At 43.5% G+C, this 22,126-nt stretch overlaps 2 protein-coding genes across 2 annotated transcripts in view; one reads left to right on the top strand and one right to left on the bottom strand.

The window, feature by feature from the left end:
* LOC308336666 (glycogen debranching enzyme-like) overlaps window positions 1-22,126 on the top strand; it is a 563,232-nt gene that overhangs the window by 327,085 nt on the left and 214,021 nt on the right. The window lies entirely within an intron of this gene.
* Window positions 1-22,126, bottom strand: part of LOC308336044 (cadherin-7-like) — a gene marked incomplete at its 5' end in the record, with an annotated part of 171,659 nt that overhangs the window by 65,523 nt on the left and 84,010 nt on the right. The window contains 4 exons of the mRNA XM_080793288.1: window positions 3,624-3,760; window positions 8,648-8,901; window positions 12,608-12,795; window positions 16,861-17,028. Of these exons, the coding sequence (XP_080649414.1) occupies window positions 3,624-3,760; window positions 8,648-8,901; window positions 12,608-12,795; window positions 16,861-17,028 (747 nt within the window). The remainder of the gene's footprint in view (window positions 1-3,623; window positions 3,761-8,647; window positions 8,902-12,607; window positions 12,796-16,860; window positions 17,029-22,126) is intronic.

Below are 22,126 nucleotides of genomic sequence, written 5' to 3'. Positions count from 1 at the left end.
AAACTGTAGTTACTTTGTGTGGATTTGGATTATTATTACAAAATATACATTAACCACATAGCAGATCTACAAGCTCACATAGCGATCGATGCAACGCATTGTGAGCTTGTAGATCGGCTATTTAAAAAAATATTTTTAAACATTTGAAAACTTTGAAAGGGAACATTCTGCACAATGAGTACTTTCACTTTTGGTACTTAGGTACATTTTTATAATAATAATAATAATAATACATTTTATTTATAAGGCGCCTTTCACGGCACTCAAGGTCGCCGTACAGATTAAAAGCAGTACAAGAACACAGTTAAAAGCAGGAAAAAAAAAAAAAAAAAACTAGGGCACAGCTTGCAGCAGAAGACACTAGAGGTCAGGTCACACAGAGTTATAGGCCTGCCTAAACAGGTGGGTTTTGAGGTGAGTTTGGAAAGTGGTGATAGAGTCCATGTTTCTGATGTCAGGGGGGAGGGAGTTCCAGAGGTGAGGGGCAGAGCGGCTGAAGGCTCTTGAGCCCATGGTGGAGAGACGGGCTGGGAGGACTTTCAGGGTGAGGGAGGAGGCAGACCTGAGAGACCGGGTGGGGATGTTGACGTGGACAAGGTCAGACAGGTATGGGGGGTATACCAATACTTTTGTACTTATACTCAAGTACATTTTGAATCCAGACTTGGAATCTGTTGTATTTTGTGCTGCATAAGCAACACTGGCAGACAATAAAAAAAGTTACACAACAGGTAGTTTCCGACGAAGCAATCTGATGGGTTGAAATAGCTATATCTAGCAGTGCTTCAGAGGAGCGTGACGGCACACCATGCTTCAAACGAACATGACAGCACAGTGAGCACAACTAATCAAAATACCTCCCAAAAAATCAGACCGAGTCACAGAAAGGTTATTTTGAGAGAGAAATGTTCTGTGCAATATGAATATATTTTGATATGTTTCATTGTGAAGGTAAAGTGACGCTAAGTGTTGTATAAACATGACGAGATGGCATCACCGTTACAACGCACACCCTCTCGTGTTATATTGCTTACATGAAAAAAATGTAAAACCACGTAAAACATTATTCTCCGGTGCAGGCGCATGCAGAGAACATAAAGACCAAACCGCACCAATGATAAAACATTATTCTCCGGTGCAGGCGCATGCAGAGAACATAAAGACCAAACCGCACCAATGATAAAACATTATTCTCCGGTGCAGGCGCATGCAGAGAACATAAAGAAACAAACCACACCAATGATAAAACATTATTCTCCGGTGCAGGCGCATGCAGAGAACATAAAGACCAAACCACACCAATGATAAAACATTATTCTCCGGTGCAGGCGCATGCAGAGAACATAAAGACCAAACCGCACCAATGATAAAACATTATTCTCCGGTGCAGGCGCATGCAGAGAACATAAAGACCAAACCGCACCAATGATAAAACATTATTCTCCGGTGCAGGCGCATGCAGAGAACATAAAGACCAAACCGCACCAATGATTCGCCATGCAACTATTATCCCCAATGGCAGTTGCAAGGAGTTGTGTTTTTTGCGGTTGACCTTAGAACGTCCATGAAGGAGTTGGGCCTGGTGGACAGCGCAGCATGCGAGTGTGGCGAGCGCGAGCAGACTGCCGACCACATAATCACCACCTGACCTCTGTACAGACCTCCTTCAGAGGCTATGCAGGCCTCTTCCACGTGGGACCAGGGGACGAGAGCCTGGCTTTGCGACACTGGACTGGACATATTCTTCCCAGACTTCCCACACCCACACTTTCTGATTATGAACAATAAGGCCATCACACGGCTTGCACTTTCAATATCGCTTTTTGAACCTCATGCCATCATAGGACAAAGTTACAGAACCTTGTCTGTTTTAGTAGGAGTTTTCCCCCTCAGCCATCGCGGCATTTAACAAACTGCCCCGCCGATAGGATGGTTGTGTACACAGTGATCTTTGTGTATATGTTTTCTGTGTTGTTTTGTTGTGGGTGTTGAACAGACCTATATGTGAAAAATATCCTTCGGGACAATAAAGACTATTATAAATGTGACATGAACACGATAAATGGATGAAGAAGACCATAGTAAAAGCTGCATTCATGGTCTGGAGAGGGCAGTTGTTCTTTTGCAGACGGTTAACCCATTCTGGCCGGGAACCCATTTTTGTGTTAGCACTATGTTATGCTTTAGCTATTGAAAAATAGCAGATCTACAAGCTCATAGCGCGCCACCGAGTGGCGCGCTATGAGCTTGTAGGTCTGCTATTTTTGAAAAATCGAAGAACGACTGACATTTTTAGAATCTGATCTCAGGTCAGAATGGGTTAATCAGACCAGTGTGTGTCCAGTGGAAACCTCGTATGAATCTGATCTCGGGTCAGAATGGGTTAAAAAGGTATAGAGCAGTGGCTCAAGCTCCCTTTGATGACTCCTAAAACGTCTACAGAGAGTGTGGATTGTACCTTCCTCTGCATATTATCTGAATCTGCAGTCTGCACCCTATTCTCAATCTTTTCTCCAGACTGTCCTTGAGTTGAGCGTTGAGCCTTTCCCTTGAAGTGAATTTATCACCAACCTCATGGATAAGAAGCTAACAAGTCCCTGCATTAGAAAATAAAGTGATGTGTGGTCGCGGGATGCTGGATTTGGTGCATAATACTGTTATGGTACTTTCAGACGGGCATCGATTAACGCAGACGTTGTTGGCTGGATCAACCACAGGTCTGCTCCAGGTCTGCTCATGAGGTTCTGGATCAACCACAGGTCTGCTCCAGGTCTGCTCATGAGGTTCTGGATCAACCACAGGTCTGCTCCAGGTCTGCTCATGAGGTTCTGGATCAACCACAGGTCTGCTCCAGGTCTGCTCATGAGGTTCTGGATCAACCACAGGTCTGCTCCAGGTCTGCTCATGAGGTTCTGGATCAACCACAGGTCTGCTCCAGGTCTGCTCATGGGGTTCTGGATCAACCACAGGTCTGCTCCAGGTCTGCTCATGGGGTTCTGGATCAACCACAGGTCTGCTCCAGGTCTGCTCATGAGGTTCTGGATCAAACACAGGTCTGCTCCAGGTCTGCTCATGGGGGGGCTGGATCAAACACAGGTCTGCTCCAGGTCTGCTCATGGGGGGGCTGGATCAACCACAGGTCTGCTCCAGGTCTGCTCGTGGGGGGGCTGGATCAACCACAGGTCTGCTCCAGGTCTGCTCATGGGGTTCTGGATCAAACACAGGTCTGCTCCAGGTCTGCTCATGAGGTTCTGGATCAAACACAGGTCTGCTCCAGGTCTGCTCGTGGGGGGGCTGGATCAACCACAGGTCTGCTCCAGGTCTGCTCATGGGGTTCTGGATCAAACACAGGTCTGCTCCAGGTCTGCTCATGAGGTTCTGGATCAAACACAGGTCTGCTCCAGGTCTGCTCGTGGGGGGCGTGCCAACTCAAAGCTCAACACAATCCAGGTCTATAGTCAGTTGCAGGCGTGTGCACGAAACGAGCATGCGTGCAACAATTTCACATGACCGCGGCCACGTACGTAAATATGCTTGCGTTGTCGCCCCGCAACAAAACGCAGGTCTCATTGAAAATGAATTACTTGCGCTTTATCCGCTGCCCATTACTGTGCGACACTTACGGCTCTCGATGGCGAAGATGGTGAGGTTGTGGACAGAGTTGACCTCTCTGTCCAGCAGCTTGGCCGTGCTGATGACTCCGCTCAGGGCGTCGACGTTAAAGAACCGCTCCAAGTCCGTGTTCCTGTCGATGGAGTACCTGGATATGACATGAAGACAGACAGACAGACAGACAGACGCCTGGATTAATGTTCCTGTCTATATGGAGTACCTGGATATGACATGAAGACAGACAGACAGACAGACAGACAGACAGACGCCTGGATTAATGTTCCTGTCTATATGGAGTACCTGGATATGACATGAAGACAGACAGACAGACAGACGCCTGGATTAATGTTCCTGTCTATATGGAGTACCTGGATATGACATGAAGACAGACAGACAGACAGACGCCTGGATTAATGTTCCTGTCTATATGGAGTACCTGGATATGACATGAAGACAGACAGACAGACAGACGCCTGGATTAATGTTCCTGTCTATATGGAGTACCTGGATATGACATGAAGACAGACAGACAGACAGACGCCTGGATTAATGTTCCTGTCTATATGGAGTACCTGGATATGACAGACACACGCCTGGATTAAAGTGGATTAAAGTGCCACCTTGTGGCCAAGTGCCACCGGATCAGAGTCAGATGATGCACGTCCGTTTTGTCGCTATCTCAAATGCATGTAGCAAATGCGCTAATGGTAGCGAGCTATGGCCTCATACTTTCTCCAGAAATGTTAATCTGTAATGTGCGCCGAAGCTCGTGGATTTGATCAATACCACGGACAGCGTTGTAGTTTCAGAGAAAACAACGTGAAAAGATCATCGGCTAAGACAGAAGCTAACGGATGTGTGTGTGTGCGCGTAAACAGTGCATAGCAACTGAGACGACCAGAGCGATTCCAAAAATAGAAAACAGCAAGGCATTCTTGTCGATATAAAAATGCCTTATAGAACGAGTATACTCGTATGAGTATATACTCTTTTGCCAATCTGGGAACCCATTCAAAAAAAATTAATAAAAACCTCTGGGGCCCCGGCTTGTTTCAATGCCAGGATTGTTCACGACCCCTAATGCACATTTCAGTCTGGCTTCCTGCTATAGGGCCCGCATGCGCTCCCCTGGGCTGGGCAGGGGTTAACCCATTCTGAACGGGAACCCGTTTTGGTGTTAGCATCATGTCGTGCTTTAGCTATTGAAAAATAGCAGATCTACAAGCTCATAGCGCGCCACCGAGTGGCGCGCTACGAGCTTGTAGGTCTGCTATTTTTGAAAAATCGAAGAGCAACTGACATTTTTAGAATCTGATCTCAGGTCAGAATGGGTTCATCAGACCAGTGTGTGTCCAGTGGAAACCTCGTATGAATCTGATCTCAGGTCAGAATGGGTTAACCAACAAATACTGTTCTGCCGTAGTCTGAAAACCCACCTCTTCAGACTCCATCTTATAGCCCGTATACCACTTGCCGTAGCCTCGACGACCTTACTGGCGTAGCGTACGCACAGGCTCGACTTACAGTATGTACAGTAACTTAGATAGCATTTTATGTATTGACATAGCACTGTGAATACGCTTAGTTTATTTCTAGATAATCCACTGTTAGGCTCTTATACGTATGATTCTTGATGACTATGTTTTTATGTATTTGATATGTTACCATGTTTTGTTCTTGCTTACTGTAAATCACTCTGGATCAAGAGTGTCTGCTAAATGCCTAATTTTCCACAGTCCTATCCTTATGTAGGACTATGTGGAAAAAGCTTGCGCAAGACAAGAAAAGCGAAGAAAATAGCTGATCTACAATCTCTACAAAACGGAACTCGACACTGCTATCTTCATTATTTACTTTTTCATGTAACTTTCCTCTTCGACCTCGGATTTGAACACGCGGTTAATTGCACAAGTGCTGACTTTTTTTTTTATAGTGCCTGCTTGCTTATTGGAGGAATTGAATGTTTTACCATCAGGTCAAAATCCGTGTCAGATCCATGTGTCTGGGTGAGAAATGACCTTTGACGAGATTTAATTGTCTCAATAGAAGAGCAGGGGGACAAAATACAACAGCATTGTATTACCATATTCTGCCATACAGATTGGACAAAATTACATTTTATTCATTGACAAAGTAACAGTGCCCGCCTTCATTGTAATCTTGAAATAATGGTGATATTGATTCCGAGTCACCCAGCAGCCCTACCCTTAGGAGAGATTCCACCCGGCATATTTTCATTGCAAATCGAATCTTTTTATGGTCATTGCGTTACGTTTGTGATAATTATTTAAAATGTAAAGCTGGTTGTGGAAAAAAGAGAAAAAAAGGGCCGTTTTCAACTTTTTTCCAACTGGTGATAAATGATGTATATCCCCATTGAAAGTCCTGAGGGTGGAGCACTGTGCCCGTTAACCGTCTCTTATGTCGGGAGGAACATCACAACTTCAATTAAGCTTCATATCCAAAGGGTGTTATTGTAATGTAATTCGACTCCTTGGTATAGCATTAGCTCCACAATAATGTTTAATTTCAGACAGACGTATAGCACATAACATATTATTGCGGCAGAAACCGATAACATTCAGTGGCACAAAAGAGGCAATTTACGTCCAACAATAGTAGTAGTAATTTGATTCCCGAGATTAAGATTAACAAACAATCCTGACAGACGGAAGGAAGCACATGAATACCACATGATAGCCATTCAATTAAAAGCATAATGGGCCGAGGGATCTCAGGAGTGACACAAATGCCACGGCACTGGTAAGTTGAGCCCCTGACCCCTCCCGTTGAGAATAATGCCCTTCTCTTGTTCAAGATGGCATTTCATTCTTTTTTTTTTGCAAATGCTAGCATTCCCTGACCATATGGCATTGTTTGTGCGTGGTGGTGGGGTGCCGTGGGGTGGTGGGGACTTGACTACTCAAGTGCCTACAAATGCTGGGTAAACACACTGATACCGCGGAGTGGTTGAATGAATGAAAGTGCAGATAAACACAGCACACACCCCCCCCCCCCCCCCCCCCCCCCAATACATCTGAATGTATGACATTAACCCATTCTGACCTGAGATCAGATTCATACGAGGTTTCCACTGGACATACACTGGTCTGATGAACCCATTCTGACCTGAGATCAGATTCTAAAAATGTCAGTCGCTCTTCGATTTTTCAAAAATAGCAGAACTACAAGCTCGTAGCGCGCCACTCGGTGGCGCGCTATGAGCTTGTAGATCTGCTATTTTTAAATAGCTAAAGCATAACATGATGCTAACACCAACATGGGTGCCCGGTCAGAATGGGTTAAACAAACAATAAAGCATGCACGTTCCAGTCGTCCACTCACTAAATACCATATGATGGGCAGAGGTCAGAATCCACAAATAAGAATATATAGTCCTCACTCTGGGCGTCTCGCACTGATCAAGAGCCCGGGATAGGCTCGAAACTTCACTTCACGTCCAATGGCGTTAAAAAAAACGAAATATTTTGTTACGTTTTGGTTGAATGATCCAGTGTGGGAACTTTATTCTACTTTGGGGGGGTCCCCAGATGATTAGCTTTTAATGTGCAGCATTGTTTTCTCACTCAACAATAACCAAACCAACAGGCAGTATAGTGTGTATACTACAGGGTCTCTGCATTTCTAAAGGGGCAATTTAACCCATTCTGTACGGGAACCCCTTTTGGTGTTTAGCATCATGTTATGCTTTTAGCTATTGAAAAATAGCAGATCTACAAGCTCGTAGCGCGCCACCGAGTGGCGCGCTACGAGCTTGTAGGTCTGCTATTTAAAAAAAATCGACTGACATTTTTAGAATCTGATCTCAGGTCAGAATGGGCTCATCAGACCAGTGTGTGTGTGTCCAGTGGAAACCTCGTACGAATCTGATCTCAGGTCAGAATGGGTTAAGGACCTGTCAGGGGGGAAGGTCGCCAGTCCAAGTATGGTATTGATTTATTTGTGGAGGGACGTGGCACTGAAAAGTTTGGGAAGCCATGCTGTTACTGTACTGTACAGTATGTCCCCGAACACAGCTTTACATCTGACACACAGTGGGCACAGTGCATAATATTCTTTCACCACTCTGTGGAAAGAAAGTGGACAAGATGTGGATTGGGGGCGTTTGAAGGAATGGTCCCTGAAGAGGCAGAAAGCCTAGCTCGTAGAGAGGTGCACTCAGCTGTGTCTGGACTTTGCCAGGAAGCTGTTTAAGTCCAACTTCAGAGATTGGCTATGCCCTCGCTCAGAAAGGAGATCTCCGGCCGTCAGACAAGGAACGCAAACACACTGGACATTGCAATCTCCAAACTGAGATACAGGAAATCACCAATCACATGCAGACAGACTCTTAAATGATGGTGGATTTTAGATTTGTGATTTAGGTCATTAAGAGTTTTAGATAGGCAATTGCATTTTGTTGATTTGAGGTCTTATCGTAATCAGCTAAATATTTAAACCTGTGAATGCTGTGATCTTGCTGAAAGCTGAAAAAAAAAATCTAAACATGAAGAAACAAAGAGGCTACCTGCACCGAACACTACATCTACAACAGAGCACCGTTACTCGCTTCAGAATTGATTTTTAAGATTTTATTGTTTGTCTTTAAAATGGTTTGGCACCTCAGTATATCTCTAAACATAAAAGGTTTATATCCCTCAAGGCCATTCCGGTCTGCAGGCCAGGTGAAACCTGAGGTCACAAAGAAGACATGTGACCGAGCCTTTTCTGTCGTAGCCCTGTGACATAAATGAAGTGCATTGGATCGGATCGGATACAATACCCAGGGACATCGCTGACGATGTGGTTGCCCTACTTGCATATATTTGACGAGAGCGCAGAGTTATCTCATGCAGATCGGCCACTGTTGCCTTTTGCGAGGACGCACACATGGGCGATTGGGCGTGCGTTATTACGCGGCTGAGCCGCAGAGAAAATAATTATGAGGGTCGGCTTGGTACTTTTGTTGCCCCCCCTCGGCGAGTTGCCCTACCCGCAGTATGCGTATTGCTCGTAGCGACGGCGCTGACAATACCTGATGGCACTGCTGGAGGTGTCGGGGTCGTGGGCCGAGATCCTCCCGATGGACGTCCCGACGCGGGCGTCCTCCGAGACCACCATGTCGCTGAGCGGCGTGGAGAAGACGGGCGGCTCGTTCACGTCCTCCACGGTCACGCGGACCGCGGCGGTGTCGCTGTAGGGCCCCACGCTCAGGAAGCTGGAGTCGATGTGGCGATTGGTGGCCTCGATCCTCAGCACGAAGTTGCTCTTGGTCTCAAAGTCCAGAGGCTGGATGGATGGGTGGAGGAGGCGACCGCACGTACAGCAATAGGGAAGAAAGAAAGGACATTTCAATTCAATTCAATTAATGCACCAAGCAGTGTTGATTTTGTCGACTAATACTATGACGATAATACTATTTCGTCGACTACCTTTTTTCACTGACGAAAACTAAATGGAAAGTTTGGAAACTAAATGAAAACTAACCTATGATGACTAAAAGTAAGAGTAAATATATATTGACAATTTCATCAACAAAATTAAAACTAGACTAAAATGTTAGGAAGGGACTATAGTGGGACTAGAGATCCAGTATAAGAGAAGACAAGTCATTCTTCACTCGGTTGCATGCTGAAAATCAACCATTACGACGGCCTCAAGGCCCGCCAAAATACTTTTTAGTCGACTAAATCAACTGTAGATTTAGTCCACTAAAATCTTATGATATTTAGTCGCCTAAAACTAGACTAACACTAAAGCATTCCAGGTGACTAAAATATGACTAATGAAGTTTCATTCCAACGACTATGACCTAACTAAAATAGAAACGTGCTGCCAAAAACAACATCGGCACCAAGTCTCTGTATGTACGTACGGTCGTACGCACGTCTGTAATCCACGTAACTCGAGAAACATTTCGCCCCACCGACTTCAAATTTGACACACGCGTTCCACACACCCACAGGGAGCTCGGGCAGTGCCCGGTTGTCCAGAACCAGCACAAAAGCCTCTGCCCGGGCTCCGGACAGCTGGTCGGTCTTCTGACCATGCCTGAAGAGGGTCGGTAGACCCAAAGCTTGCTAAATAAATACATTGATTGTGCGCAGATCTGAGTGTGCAGATCGCTTCCCTTTATTTTTTCTCATGTTTAACCCATTCTGACCTGAGATCAGATTCATCTGAGGTTTCCATTGGACACACACTGGTCTGATTAACCCATTCTGACCTGAGATCAGATTCTAAAAATGTCAGTCGTTCTTCGATTTTTCAAAAATAGCAGACCTACAAGCTCGTAGCGCGCCACTCGGTGGCGCGCTATGAGCTTGTAGATCTGCTATTTTTCAATAGCTAAAGCATAACATAATGCTAACACCAAAATGGGGTTCCCGCACAAAATGGGTTAACAATACTGAAAATAGGGTAGGTGGAACAATAGGTTGACATCGGGTTAAGTTCAAACAATTAATCTCATCTGAATGTCGTCCGCCTAATAATAAGCATGCAAAGATGGGCTCAATCCCACTAATTAGGAATGGCATTATAGGTGTGACAATGGTCATTGTCCTACTCCTATTGTCCTTAAAGTGCTTACATTTAATTTTACACGCAACTATCTTCAACACAGCCATTTGAAAATAGACGATGTGTCGCATTGCGACACATCGTTGGCAGATGACATAATTGATCTACTTTCAATAGAACATATGTTTAGAAAGGGCTTTCGGGGGTGAAATTCATGGAGTGGGTGTTGTGAAACTTTTGCCAGTCAATAATTATGTAAAATTGAACTTATTTAAAACGTTACACAGCTTTAACCCATTTTGGGCGGGAACCCCTTTTGGTGTTAGCATCATGTTATGCTTTAGCTATTTTTTTTTAAATCGAAGAACGACTGACATAGGAACATAGCTTTTTCAGAAAACTGTCAGGATGTAGAAGACATTTTTCGAATCTGATCTCAGGTCAAAATGGGTTAAGTACGTTTTGATACTGGTACTTTTGTACTTCTACTCAAGTAAAAAAAAAAATTGAATTCCGAGGGCACTGTGGCGCAGTCGGTAGCGCTGTCTCCTCACAGCATCCCACTAGGGATGCTGTGGGCTCTGGGGGCATGTTTGTAAAAGGGCCTTTCTGTGTGGAGTTTGCATGTTCTCCCCGTGTCCCCTAGGGTAGTATACCCTCAGAAACAACATGCAGTAATCCTGTTCTCTATACTGCCTCCCCCTGGCCAGCCGGGGCGCCTGATGGACGGGAAAGGAACTGGTTGTAATAGCGGTGTTCCTTCCACGCGCTATACGTCCAAACGGGGAAACTCCCTCCTGTCAGGTGAAAAGAAGTGTCGTGGACTCCTCATGCATCGAAGGAAGCATGAGGTCAGTCCGTTATTGCTCTCCGCAGGTTGGCAGAGGGAGTGTAGCGCCCATGATTACATTACATAATTGACACTTGGTGAAACAATGGGTTGCCAAATCGTGGGATAAGAGTTATAGACAAACGTACATTTTGAATGTGTATTTCTACATTGCAGTATTGATACTTTTACTTAAGTAAATAACATGAATAACATTTTTCAACACTGCCGCTGCTATTGAGGTGGCAGAGCAATGGTGACGGCAACGCTATAAAAGATGTATTCTTATTATTATGACTCATTGTGTGCAACACTGTCGATGTGAAAGCAATGCCAAGGCCATGATTCTATAGACCCCGCAGGAACTTGGCACAATCCGAATATAATAAAAAAAACAAATCGATTGAATAATATATATATATTATATATATCATTGCATTTTAAGAAAGGGGGTGCAGCAATGTGACGGACGGCATTCTGAAATGTATTCTTCTGGAAAACGCATGGCCTTTCTTGTGTGTGTGTGTGTGTGTGGGGGGGGGGTGCATATTATTGAATTGCCCTATTTTAAACCTACATCATAATATAACGCAGCACAGCAACAATGTGACAGTTTCATTGGCGACAGCTCTCTCCTCGGCGTAGAGAAGAGGTTGTTGCAAAACAAACAAAAGATCAAATTCTCACCACTTTTGACAAGCGGTGGCTTTCGGCCAACCATGTCTCCCAGCCCCTATGTTCCCCTACTAAAGTATGGCAGCAATGAACTGTCAAACATCTCACACTGGCCTGAGAAGACAAGTTCTCAAAAAGCTAGAACTCTACTACTACGGTCTCTGCCCGTATAGCTGTGCATTGAGAGGAAACTGCACGCGTGCCTTGGGAACATTGTGACAGAATGGGAAGTCTATAGTCTAGCATTAAAGGCAGACTAGATGACTTTACACGAAAGGAATCAAGGTGTTCTTTCGAGGAAATTTCACTGGCACTTTTTTTTATTTCATAGAGAGCTTCATAGACTTGTTTGACACAAATTGACAGCACTGTCATCACTGTTTGATTGGATTCATGTCAATGTGTATTTTCAGACTTTTAACCACTTAAAGGCATAGAGTGTATATGCATCATACCCAGAAGGTATGCGGGAGTTGAGTGGGAGAAAAAAAAACTACTTTCTGGTCTTGACACCCCATACATCCAAACAGAAAAGTCCTGGGGTCCTGGGGTTCACGCCCATTTTGGGCGGGAACCCCTTTTGGTGTCAGCATTATGTTGTGCATTAGTTATTGAAAAAAAGCCGATCTACAAGTATAGTATAGCGCGTATAGCGCGGCACCGAGTGCCGCGCTATACGAGCTTGTAGGTCTGACATAGAAACATAGCTTTTTCAGAAAACTGTCAGGATGTAGATGTAGATTTTTCGAATCTGATCTCAGGTCAAAATGGGTTAAGTACGTTTTGATACTGGTACTTTTGTACTTCTACTCAAGTAAATTTTGAATTCCGAGGGCACTGTGGCGACTGACATAGAAACATAGCTTTTTCAGAAAACCTAGAAGACATTTTTAGAATCTGATCTCAGGTCAAAATGGGTTAAGGGCAGGGCATTAGACATCTACAACAACCCAGATGAATAAGACATACCTTCAGCAGAACGATGACCCCCTCTTGCGTCTCCTCGTCCGTGGTGATGTTGAACAGGCCGCTGCCCTCCGTGTCGGAGATCCGGTAGTCCATCTCCGCGTTGGGCCCGATGTCTGCGTCCACCGCCTTGATCCGAGCCACCACGGACCTCACCGGCAGCGACTCCAGAACCGTGTACTGGTAGCTCTCTGCAGGGCGACAGGACAGGGAGAAGGCAGCGGTAATGGACGTGTAAAAAGTAAGTAAGTAAGCCTTGCCGAGCCATAGGGGGGGGGGGGGGTATTAGTTTAATTATTGAATTATTTAGTTTAATCTTGTTTTTGTCCGAGAAAAAAAAGGTAGTGAACATTTTGTATCATAGTTGTAGTAGTCCTAAGAAATTAATTCTGGCATTGGAAGGTATCATCTTTGCCCTCAAAGTGAATAAAAAAATTAAATAAAACATCCTCTGAGAGATTCTATTACACAGAACAATCTCCATCGTGCTCGTCCAGAGCTTTTGTGTCTCATGAAACGTCGGATTTAAAGCACTTCTTCTTCTTCTGAAGAAGAAGAAGAAGAAGAATAAAGAAAAAGGGAGGGAATCATATTCATAATCATAAGCTTCCAAGCGATAACCCGTAGCCAGAGCTCATTACCAGAGCCCGGGACCATGTTTGGCTCGGCCCGGCTGCCTCCCCTCAGCCGCCACCGCGCCGTCTAAATGCTAATCTTCCTCTGTGACATTGTTTGCTGCCGTGTAATCTATGTAATGGCTTTTTAATTTGCCGTGGAATAGCGAGCTCTTTAAAAAGACAAAACATAGAAATTGCTTTCCCCAAACCTCCCAGCCACTGCCCCTCTAGTATTGTCTCCTGCCCCCCCCTCCCCCCTTGCCCTCCATCCCCCCCAAACTCCCCCTTCCCATATACAACCTCCCCCTGTGCAACTACTTTTTATGTATGTGATGTATTGCCATGCTTTTTGTTCTTGCTTAATGTAAATCGCTCTGGATTAAGCCTACATTGTACATTGTAAACTATGCAGAAGTGTTCAAATGTATGAAATGTAAAATTTATAATAATAATTAAAATAGCACATCTAACAAGCTTGTTGAGCTTGAAGATGTTTTTTTTTTTTCAAATGGCCAAAATATATATAGGGTTGAAGTGCATGTATGTTTTGTAATAATCTACAAAGCAACTAGTAACTAAAGCTTTCAAATGAATGCAGTGAAGTAAAAGTATTAGAAATTGGAAATACAGTACAAATACCTCAACATGTTACGTACCGTACTTAAGTAAAGATACTTCCCAGTCACCACTGCTCTCATCGTATACTCCCCCTACTACACCCCCTCTCTCCCCCCCCCCCCCGCGTGCGAGCCCCTCTCCCTCTCACCCTAAACCCCCGTAATGCTTCCTCATGCGTCTAAGAAAATCCCTTGGTTTTCTTTTCCCCGCCCGCCCTTTCATCGGAGGACCAGAGAGCAGCTTCTCTCTCCTCTCTCACCTTCTGGACTCCATCAGCTCTGGAGCTCTGTAATGGTCTATCGATTCTGACCGCTCTGACCCCCTGCGAGGCGGGGGCGGGGGGGTCAGAGCGGATACAGGCCCGCAAAAGCATCTGTGATTCTGTGTCATTTGACTCATTTTTAGATTTTTGATTGTGGAAAATGTTTGCAAATCGTTGAATACAGCCTAAACTCAAATCTTTGCTTCTATAGGGGGTCCCTCGCTGGAACAAAATGTTTTGAAATGTGTGTGTGTGTGTGTGTGTGTGTGTGTGGGGGGGGGTCTGCCAAATGCACATCATTTTCCTCATGTCTTAATGGGCAAAAATGGCAGTGATGTGTGCGTGTGTGTGTGTGTACGCGTGCGTGCCGTGCGTGCCATGCAGCAAATTGACTCGACTTCACGGCAGTCCAATCCACGCGCAGACACTCACGCGTTGCGTGCGGCGGCGGCGGGGGCACATGCACATCTGAGCCACGGTCGTCTCTCTATAAGCTATCAGGAGTAAAGCGATTGCCGGGGAGTTGCACAGATTATCATGAGAAGCACCGAAGGGCCCTTTGAATCCTAATGCCCTCGCCCTGGAACCCATTAGCGGAGCCGTGAAATGGGCTGACGACAAGGAAAGAAAAGGGGGTCTGATTGATCCTGGAATCTACTGCGTTAGCAAGCAGCAAGCAGACCCCCAGCACATGATGAGAAGGAATTATATTGGTGGGGAAAAGTACTCACAATTTGTTACCATGTGTTGGGCAATATTACTCAATAGAGTAATATGCTACTTATATTAAAACCTTGAAAAGTATTAATATTATATTACTTATTACTTGGAATCAAGAGGAATATATTATTTTACATATTTTATTATATATTACTTTTACCCACCCACCTCACACCCCCACCTGCAAAAAAGGGATCCTACAACAACACAATCTGTTTAGTCAGCTTCTTTTAGAACTGAATCGAATTGTTTTGAATAAGAAGAAGAGTCATCAATCAGCCAAAAAGTCTATAAAATAAAGCAGCAATCTCTCTTGACCTTGTAAATGAAATGGTTTCAAACTGTAGCCAAAAAATCTTGAGTAATATAATATGTGCTATATATATTATATAGCACATATATATTATATATACAAACCACACTCGCAACCCCCCAGGATTGCACCTTTCTAGTTTCTGTTGCTGTTGGTGGGAGTCATGGCTGCCAGTTCCCACCTGATGTCATGTGGGAGTTCCGACTGCTCCAGACCATGCTGAATGACTGCAAGTTTGCATAACATCTTCAGGCTAGGATTTAAGTCTAGGATGTACAAGTCATCATAAAAGATGATGATACGATCTCCCACCATGAACATCACACACCCACAAAAGGGGCCTTTCCCCTTATGTTCAACCTGCTTCCAGGAAAAGGTCTCTTGACTGAATTTCCACAGATCATTGAAGTACTTGATGGTGGCTGTTGATGTACAGCCACCAAATATGTACAGCTCTCCATGGTTGGCAAAGGCTGAATGATATCGACGTCCTTCTGGGACAAGGTGCCCAGAAGGGGTATTCAGCCAGGCGTTGGTCTCTGTGTCAAACACTGTGATGTTGTTGTAGACGAGCCCCCCGCCACCCGAGCCTCCAAATGAAAACATTTTTGTCCCAATGATGGTGGCAGAATGACCTTCTGAAGCAGGTGGAGGAGTTCCTCTGGTGATAATTAAAGCCCAGACCATTGTAGTAATGTCCAACTTGTAGATGTCATTAGTGTATCCAGTCAGCTGGGTGTGTCCTCCATAGATATACGTACATGACCTTCTCCAGGACACAGGCCGAGTGGTAGCGCCTCGCCTCTGGAATAGTACCATAAACATTGGGCCTGGACCATCTTTGGTTGTCAACATCAAAGGCACACAGCACATTGCAGTAAGGAGACCCTCCCCAGAAGTAAACAGTGTCTTCTAGCAGCACAGCTGTGTGGCCATAGCGCCTGGATGGAACCTCATCAGGACGCTCTCCTCTTCCATTTATCACCAGTGGCCACTTCCTCCAACGCAAAGACACTGTGTGGAAGATGTGGACTTCAATCTGATCACTCTTGTTGCTATGGGACCCTCCAAAGGAGTAGAGCTTGTTTCCGACTACCACAGCAACTCGGCTAGTAAATGTAGCCAAGCCAAATGTCCAGTGAAACATTTTACACTCTATTTTACACTCCAGCACCATCAGTGCAAATACTTTACAGACGAGGTCGTTAGAAGGTGTGGTATATGTTCTGATAAATATTCTGAATCATATTTAGTTTGTTGGGGGGAAATGATAATGATATACGGTATATATGATGGCAATGTTGTGATGTCATTGTGCGATGACATCATTATGTTAGATATAATCTGAAATGTAGTAATTGCCAGACTTTATTTCCGGCTAAACTTTTTGAGGGCTGCTAGCCCCCCCAACACCTGGCTTTGTGTGTTCCGCCTGTGACATGTGTGGACCAAGTCTATGGAGTTTTTATGATGAGGTTTCTTCTGCACATCAAAGTCAATGAATGGCCAAGTCAATGGCAAATGACGTAATTGGGTGACGGTCGGTAACGATGGAAGTCAGGTTGTTGTTTTTTTATTCGTTTTTTACCACAATGAGACGAGTTTAAGATGACCCATGTTATTCTCCATAGAGAGAAAACGCCTTGGAACCAGGGGATGAGCGAGCGAGTGACGTCGGGCCTTCAGGGGGCGCTATTGCAGAGAGGGTTGGGGAGCGTGTACGTACTGTGAGCGAAGTGCGGCGGGTTGTCGTTGACGTCGGTGAGCGTCACGGTGACGGACGTGGTGCCGGAGAGACCGCCCATCTGGCCCACCATGTCCTTGGCCTGGATGACCAGGACGTACTGGTCCCTGGTCTCTCTGTCCATGTTGGGCAGGGCCGTCCTGATGATGCCTGCATGGGGAGAGAGGGAGAGCCAGATGATTTTAATTAACAATGCAAACAAAACATTTTTTTTTTTTTTTTTTTATATATTTTTTTTTTTCTGCATATTTTTTAATTATTATTATTAAAAAATAAAATAAAACAAACATTCCCAACAAAGCAAAGCTTTTCATGAATTATAAACAAAATGCAATGTTTTTATTTTCTTCAGTAGGCTAATTTCACGAAGACATAAAAGAAAAATCAAAGAAATGCCATGAATTGCCGGTAGAAACGGTATTCTGGAGCCAGTGCCAACAGAATGCACCAAAGATGCTGTTTAGAACCGAACCGTGAACCAGCTCTGTGGACCGGAAGTAGAAATCGGCCATTTTCGTGCCACAGTGGATCACCTTCGCTAATGACTGGTTTCGAGCCTGCAGATCTGCTACATTTTGAGACTTTTTGTGTGTGAAGGGGTTCATTTAGGTAGCAGAAAAAAATAATAAAGAAACGCAAAAAGTTAGAATGCGGAGATGAGAGCATTCTGCCCGACAGCAACGATGTGGTTCAAGACCACCGCATGCTGTACTAAGTCTTAAAGTAGAATTCCATGCTAGAAGGCTTTCTTACCTTTCTTTGTAGTTGTTACGTCCCCACCAAAGAGGTCCAGGTGTTTTTTTGTGCAAAAATTCCTTATTGACTATTTCCCCTACCATAAGCCCTCAATGAATTGCATTGAATTGAATGGGGCTATGGGGTGTTGTGCTAATTCGCTTATTTCCATCGAAATAAGTAGTAAAGTGTGCCGCTTGGGATATTATTTACATTATGAAGAGGGGATATATACAAAAAAAAAAAAGTTTTGAGTGATGGAAATAAGCGAATTAGCACAACACCCCATAGCCCCCATTCAATTCATTTAGGGCTTATGGTAGGGAAAATAGCCAATAAGGAGGTTTTGCACAAAATAACACCTGGACCTCTTAATTGTTGGGGACGTAACAACTACAAATAAAGATAAGAAAGCCTTCTAGCATGGAATTCTCCTTTAAGTACAATGTTGAGGTACCGGATATTTGTATTTAACTCGAGTATATCAAATGTTCAGTACTTTTACTTCTACTCCAGTACATTTCAGAGGGAAATATTGTACTTTTGCTCCTTACTACAATTATTTGACAACTTTAGTTATAAATTTGGATTATTATTACAAGAAAAGATACATTAAGCACTTTATCCCTATATATACACATGTCGGCCATTTGAAAATAGCCCGTTCTACAAGCTCACAATGCGTCGCATATCGAGAGCGAATATGTTTCGTGTTCTAGGGTTAAGTAAAACATTTGAGTACTTTTCCCACCACATATTACAGTTATTACAGTATGTGGATGTACAGTAATAGGTGTCCACTGTCTGACATGTCACTTACAACAGTGACACACATGGACCGACAGGCAGTTTTGTCATATTGGCAGATCAATTATGGCAGTCAGGAGGACGGACAGGCGATGGATGCATGGCCCCTGGCAGTTCTCCTTCTCGGCCTTCTGACTGACAGCATCTCATCTTGAACCCATGCAGTGGTGGAAAAAATAATCACATGTTTTACTTAAAGGGACACTTCACCCTTTTTGCAAAAAAATACATGTTAATGACGTTTAGAAGCTTTAGATCACTTTCCTGGGGGTATTTATGTGTGTAATATGTGGTTTTAGATATTTTAGATTGTAGCAGTGAGCCTGTTGTCTCTGATGTCATGGACACTGGTCTCACTACCTTCCTGGACTACAATTCCCATAATTCTTTGGTGCACTGCTCCTCCTTGTGGATAGGGGGAGAGCTGTCTTACTGAGACAACATGTAGTCCAGGAAGGAAGTGAGCCCAGTGTCCATGACATCAGAGACAACAGGCTCACTGCTACAATCTAAAATATCTAAAACCACATATTACACACACAAAGACCCCCAGGAAAGTGTTCTAAAGCTCCTAAACGTCATTAACATATATTTTTTTGCAAAAAGGGTGAAGTGTCCCTTTAAGTAAAACAGGCAATCTAAGCAGTTGCCTATAGGGCGCAATGCGGGGAGGGGGGCGCCCACCAAGCCCAAACAAATAATTGTATTTTTCTAACTCGTATAGGGGGCCATGGTAATTTTTCATTATGTAATTTTTTTTTCATTATGAAACTACAGAATGTAAGCTTTCATTATGAGGCATTGTTCATTGAAATTGGACAACATTTGAAGAAGATAATGACCCTTTGAAACTCGCCCTGAAAAGATTTCAAAGATTTTAGCCCCTCTGAGCCCCAGAAATGGCTGTGACAGTAGGTATAGTTGTCTCCAACCCTAATCGCTTGCATAATTACTCCCCCACTCCTAACCACTCCCCCCACTATAGGTTAGCTGTCAACTGCATAACATACTGTATAATAGTTGACACTTACAAGGGGGAAAGTACTCACATTTTTTACTTAAGATAAAGTATCAATACTGCAATATAGAAAGGACTGAAGTTGTTTAGTGTATGTTTTGTAATAATAATAGTACCAAATTGCTAGGGCCGGCACTGAGAACTACTCCATTACAAAGTGAAAGTGCGCAGATTCAAAATGTGCTTGAGTAAAAGTATTGCCACCAAAATACGATACTAACACGCCCCCCGCGGGAATGGAACCCAGGATATTCTAGCTGTGCCCCCGTTGCCATTATATATGGACCATGGTTAATGTGGCCATGGTACCCGTGTAATCTACTGGGAGCTCTCTGAACTGGTTCTTATACCTGTCTTCACCCAGGGGAATAGTGGCCAGTGAGGTCAGGACTTCGGCACTCAACTACATATACACAACAAAAATAAGCTCTCTCCCAGTTAATGGCCTTTTTATAATCATAATTTAATCTTGCGACACTAAAAAGATGACAATCAGTGTCAGTGTAATCCCCCCCACACACACACACACACACACACACACAACAAGAGGACAATTAAAGCCAACACGATATAAATGCTTTTCTCCTTCTTCTACTTTTTTAATAGCCAATAAGTATAAAATACAATTATGGTTTTTGTGTTAAAATGACAGCTGTTTTCCCAGTTTAAATGCGTTAAGTTAAGCAGAAACTAGTCATGTAGCCTAATTGAGGTCAGATCTCAAGACGGGAAAAAATTAAATAAAACATACCGTTTAATTTCTCATTACAGTAAGACTGTATACAGATGCCTTTGCCCTTGATGAAAGAATGATTTGTTTTGTTGAAACGTAGCTGTTGCTATGTTTTTTCGTGCTAATTTGCTGCAGTATTCTGTTTTAAAAACACTCTTCAAAGGCATTATTTGGGAAGTAGAGTTCAAAGGCATCACTTAACCCATTCTGAACGGGAACCCATTTTGGTGTTATAGCATCATGTTATGCTTTAGCTATTGAAAAATAGCAGATCTACAAGCTCATAGCGCGCCACCGAGTGGCGCGCTACGAGCTTGTAGGTCTGCTATTTTTGAAAAATCGAAGAACGACTGACATTTTTAGAATCTGATCTCAGGTCGGAATGGGTTGATCAGACCCAGTGTGTGTCCAGTGGAAACCTCGTATGAATCTGATCTCAGGTCAGAATGGGTTAAAGGCACTTAAAACGGTGCAGTACAATCATTTCACAAACACTGGTGACAACGGGCGTTTGAAACTACTTATTGTCGTCGTCATCGTCGTCCGGCACATGCACACCGTGCCAGTGTTTTGTTTTTTGGCATCAAATTTAGATTTTAGGTTTTTTAGGTCTTGAATAGTTTTCATTTAGTTTTAGTCACATTTCAGTCACCTGTAATGTCTTAGTGTTAGTCTAGTTTCCGTCGACTAAATATCATAAGATTTTAGTCGACTAAATCTACAGTTGATTTAGTCGAACAAAATGTATTTCGGCAGCGTTTTCTTTCACTTGCTGAAAATAGCTGATCTACAAGCCCACAACACGTTGCAGCACGATGTGTTGTGAGCTTGTAGATCAGCTATTTTCAGCATGCAACTAATTGTAAATTGACTTATACTGGATCTCTTGTCCACTAGTCACTTCCTCACATTTTAGTCTAGTTTTTTGACGAAATTCAGAATATTTAGTCTTAGTTTTAGTCACCATAGCTTAGTTTTAATTTAGTTTCCATTTAGTTTTCGTCAGTGGAAAAAGGTAGTCGGCGAACATTTTTCGTCTTAGTTTTAGTCGACGAAATAAACACTGCCCCGTGCCATCTAAAACTATGGCGAAAAGTGTTCGTCCACTACCTATTTTTCACTGACGAAAACAAAATAAAAGCTATCACGACTAAAACTACAGTATAAGACCAAATATATTGACAATTTAATAAATAAATAAACTAGACAAAAATGCGAGGGAGGGAATAATGGAGAAGGAATCCAGTAGAACTAAAAGACACGTGATTTTCTGTTTAGGCGTCACATTTCGGAAATATCAGATCTACAAGGTCACAGTAGCGCTGCGTCGCGCCCATCTGCTATTTTTGGCACACAGCTAAGCATAAATCAGCCATTACATACGACGCCATTGCGGCTTGCTAAGAGATGCATTGCAGTCGACTGAACTATCTCTAAATTAAACAAAAATCTCATGATATTTATTCGACTATTTCAGACAAAAAAAATTGCTGTCAAACACTTCCCCATGCTACCCCTTTAATTGGTTCTCATCCCAGGTCCCCAGATGACAATAAAGTGATTTTGTTTTGAATTTTAAGACAATTTAAAAATGTAATAAGTAATGAAATGAAAAGAGTAATCAACAAACTATACTATACAAATTGGTCAAACATTAGCCGAATTGTATAAAGGTTGAAACCTTTGTTCATTTTCCTTTATTTTGGTTGTTCTCCGTGTTTTCTGAAGCCTTTTGAGCTGCAATGAAAACAGGCAAAACAGTGAAAACAGTGACATATCTGCTGGCAAATTCCTATGTCATATATGGGATTTGTGGACACTTACCTAACACTCCACAGGCAAATCAGAGCACTTGTTTGAGCCCGAAAAGCCCTGCAGACCACAGAAAATCTACTGAATGTTAAAAGTTCAGGGTTTTTTTGGGTGCAATTTGGTGCTCAGAAAACCTGAAAAGA

This window comes from Protomyctophum bolini, assembly GCF_963924005.1.
Source record: "Protomyctophum bolini genome assembly, chromosome: 21".
Taxonomy (NCBI): Eukaryota; Metazoa; Chordata; class Actinopteri; order Myctophiformes; family Myctophidae; genus Protomyctophum; species Protomyctophum bolini.
Note: the sequence above shows the minus strand (reverse complement) of the source record. Positions and strands in the feature narration are given on the sequence as shown.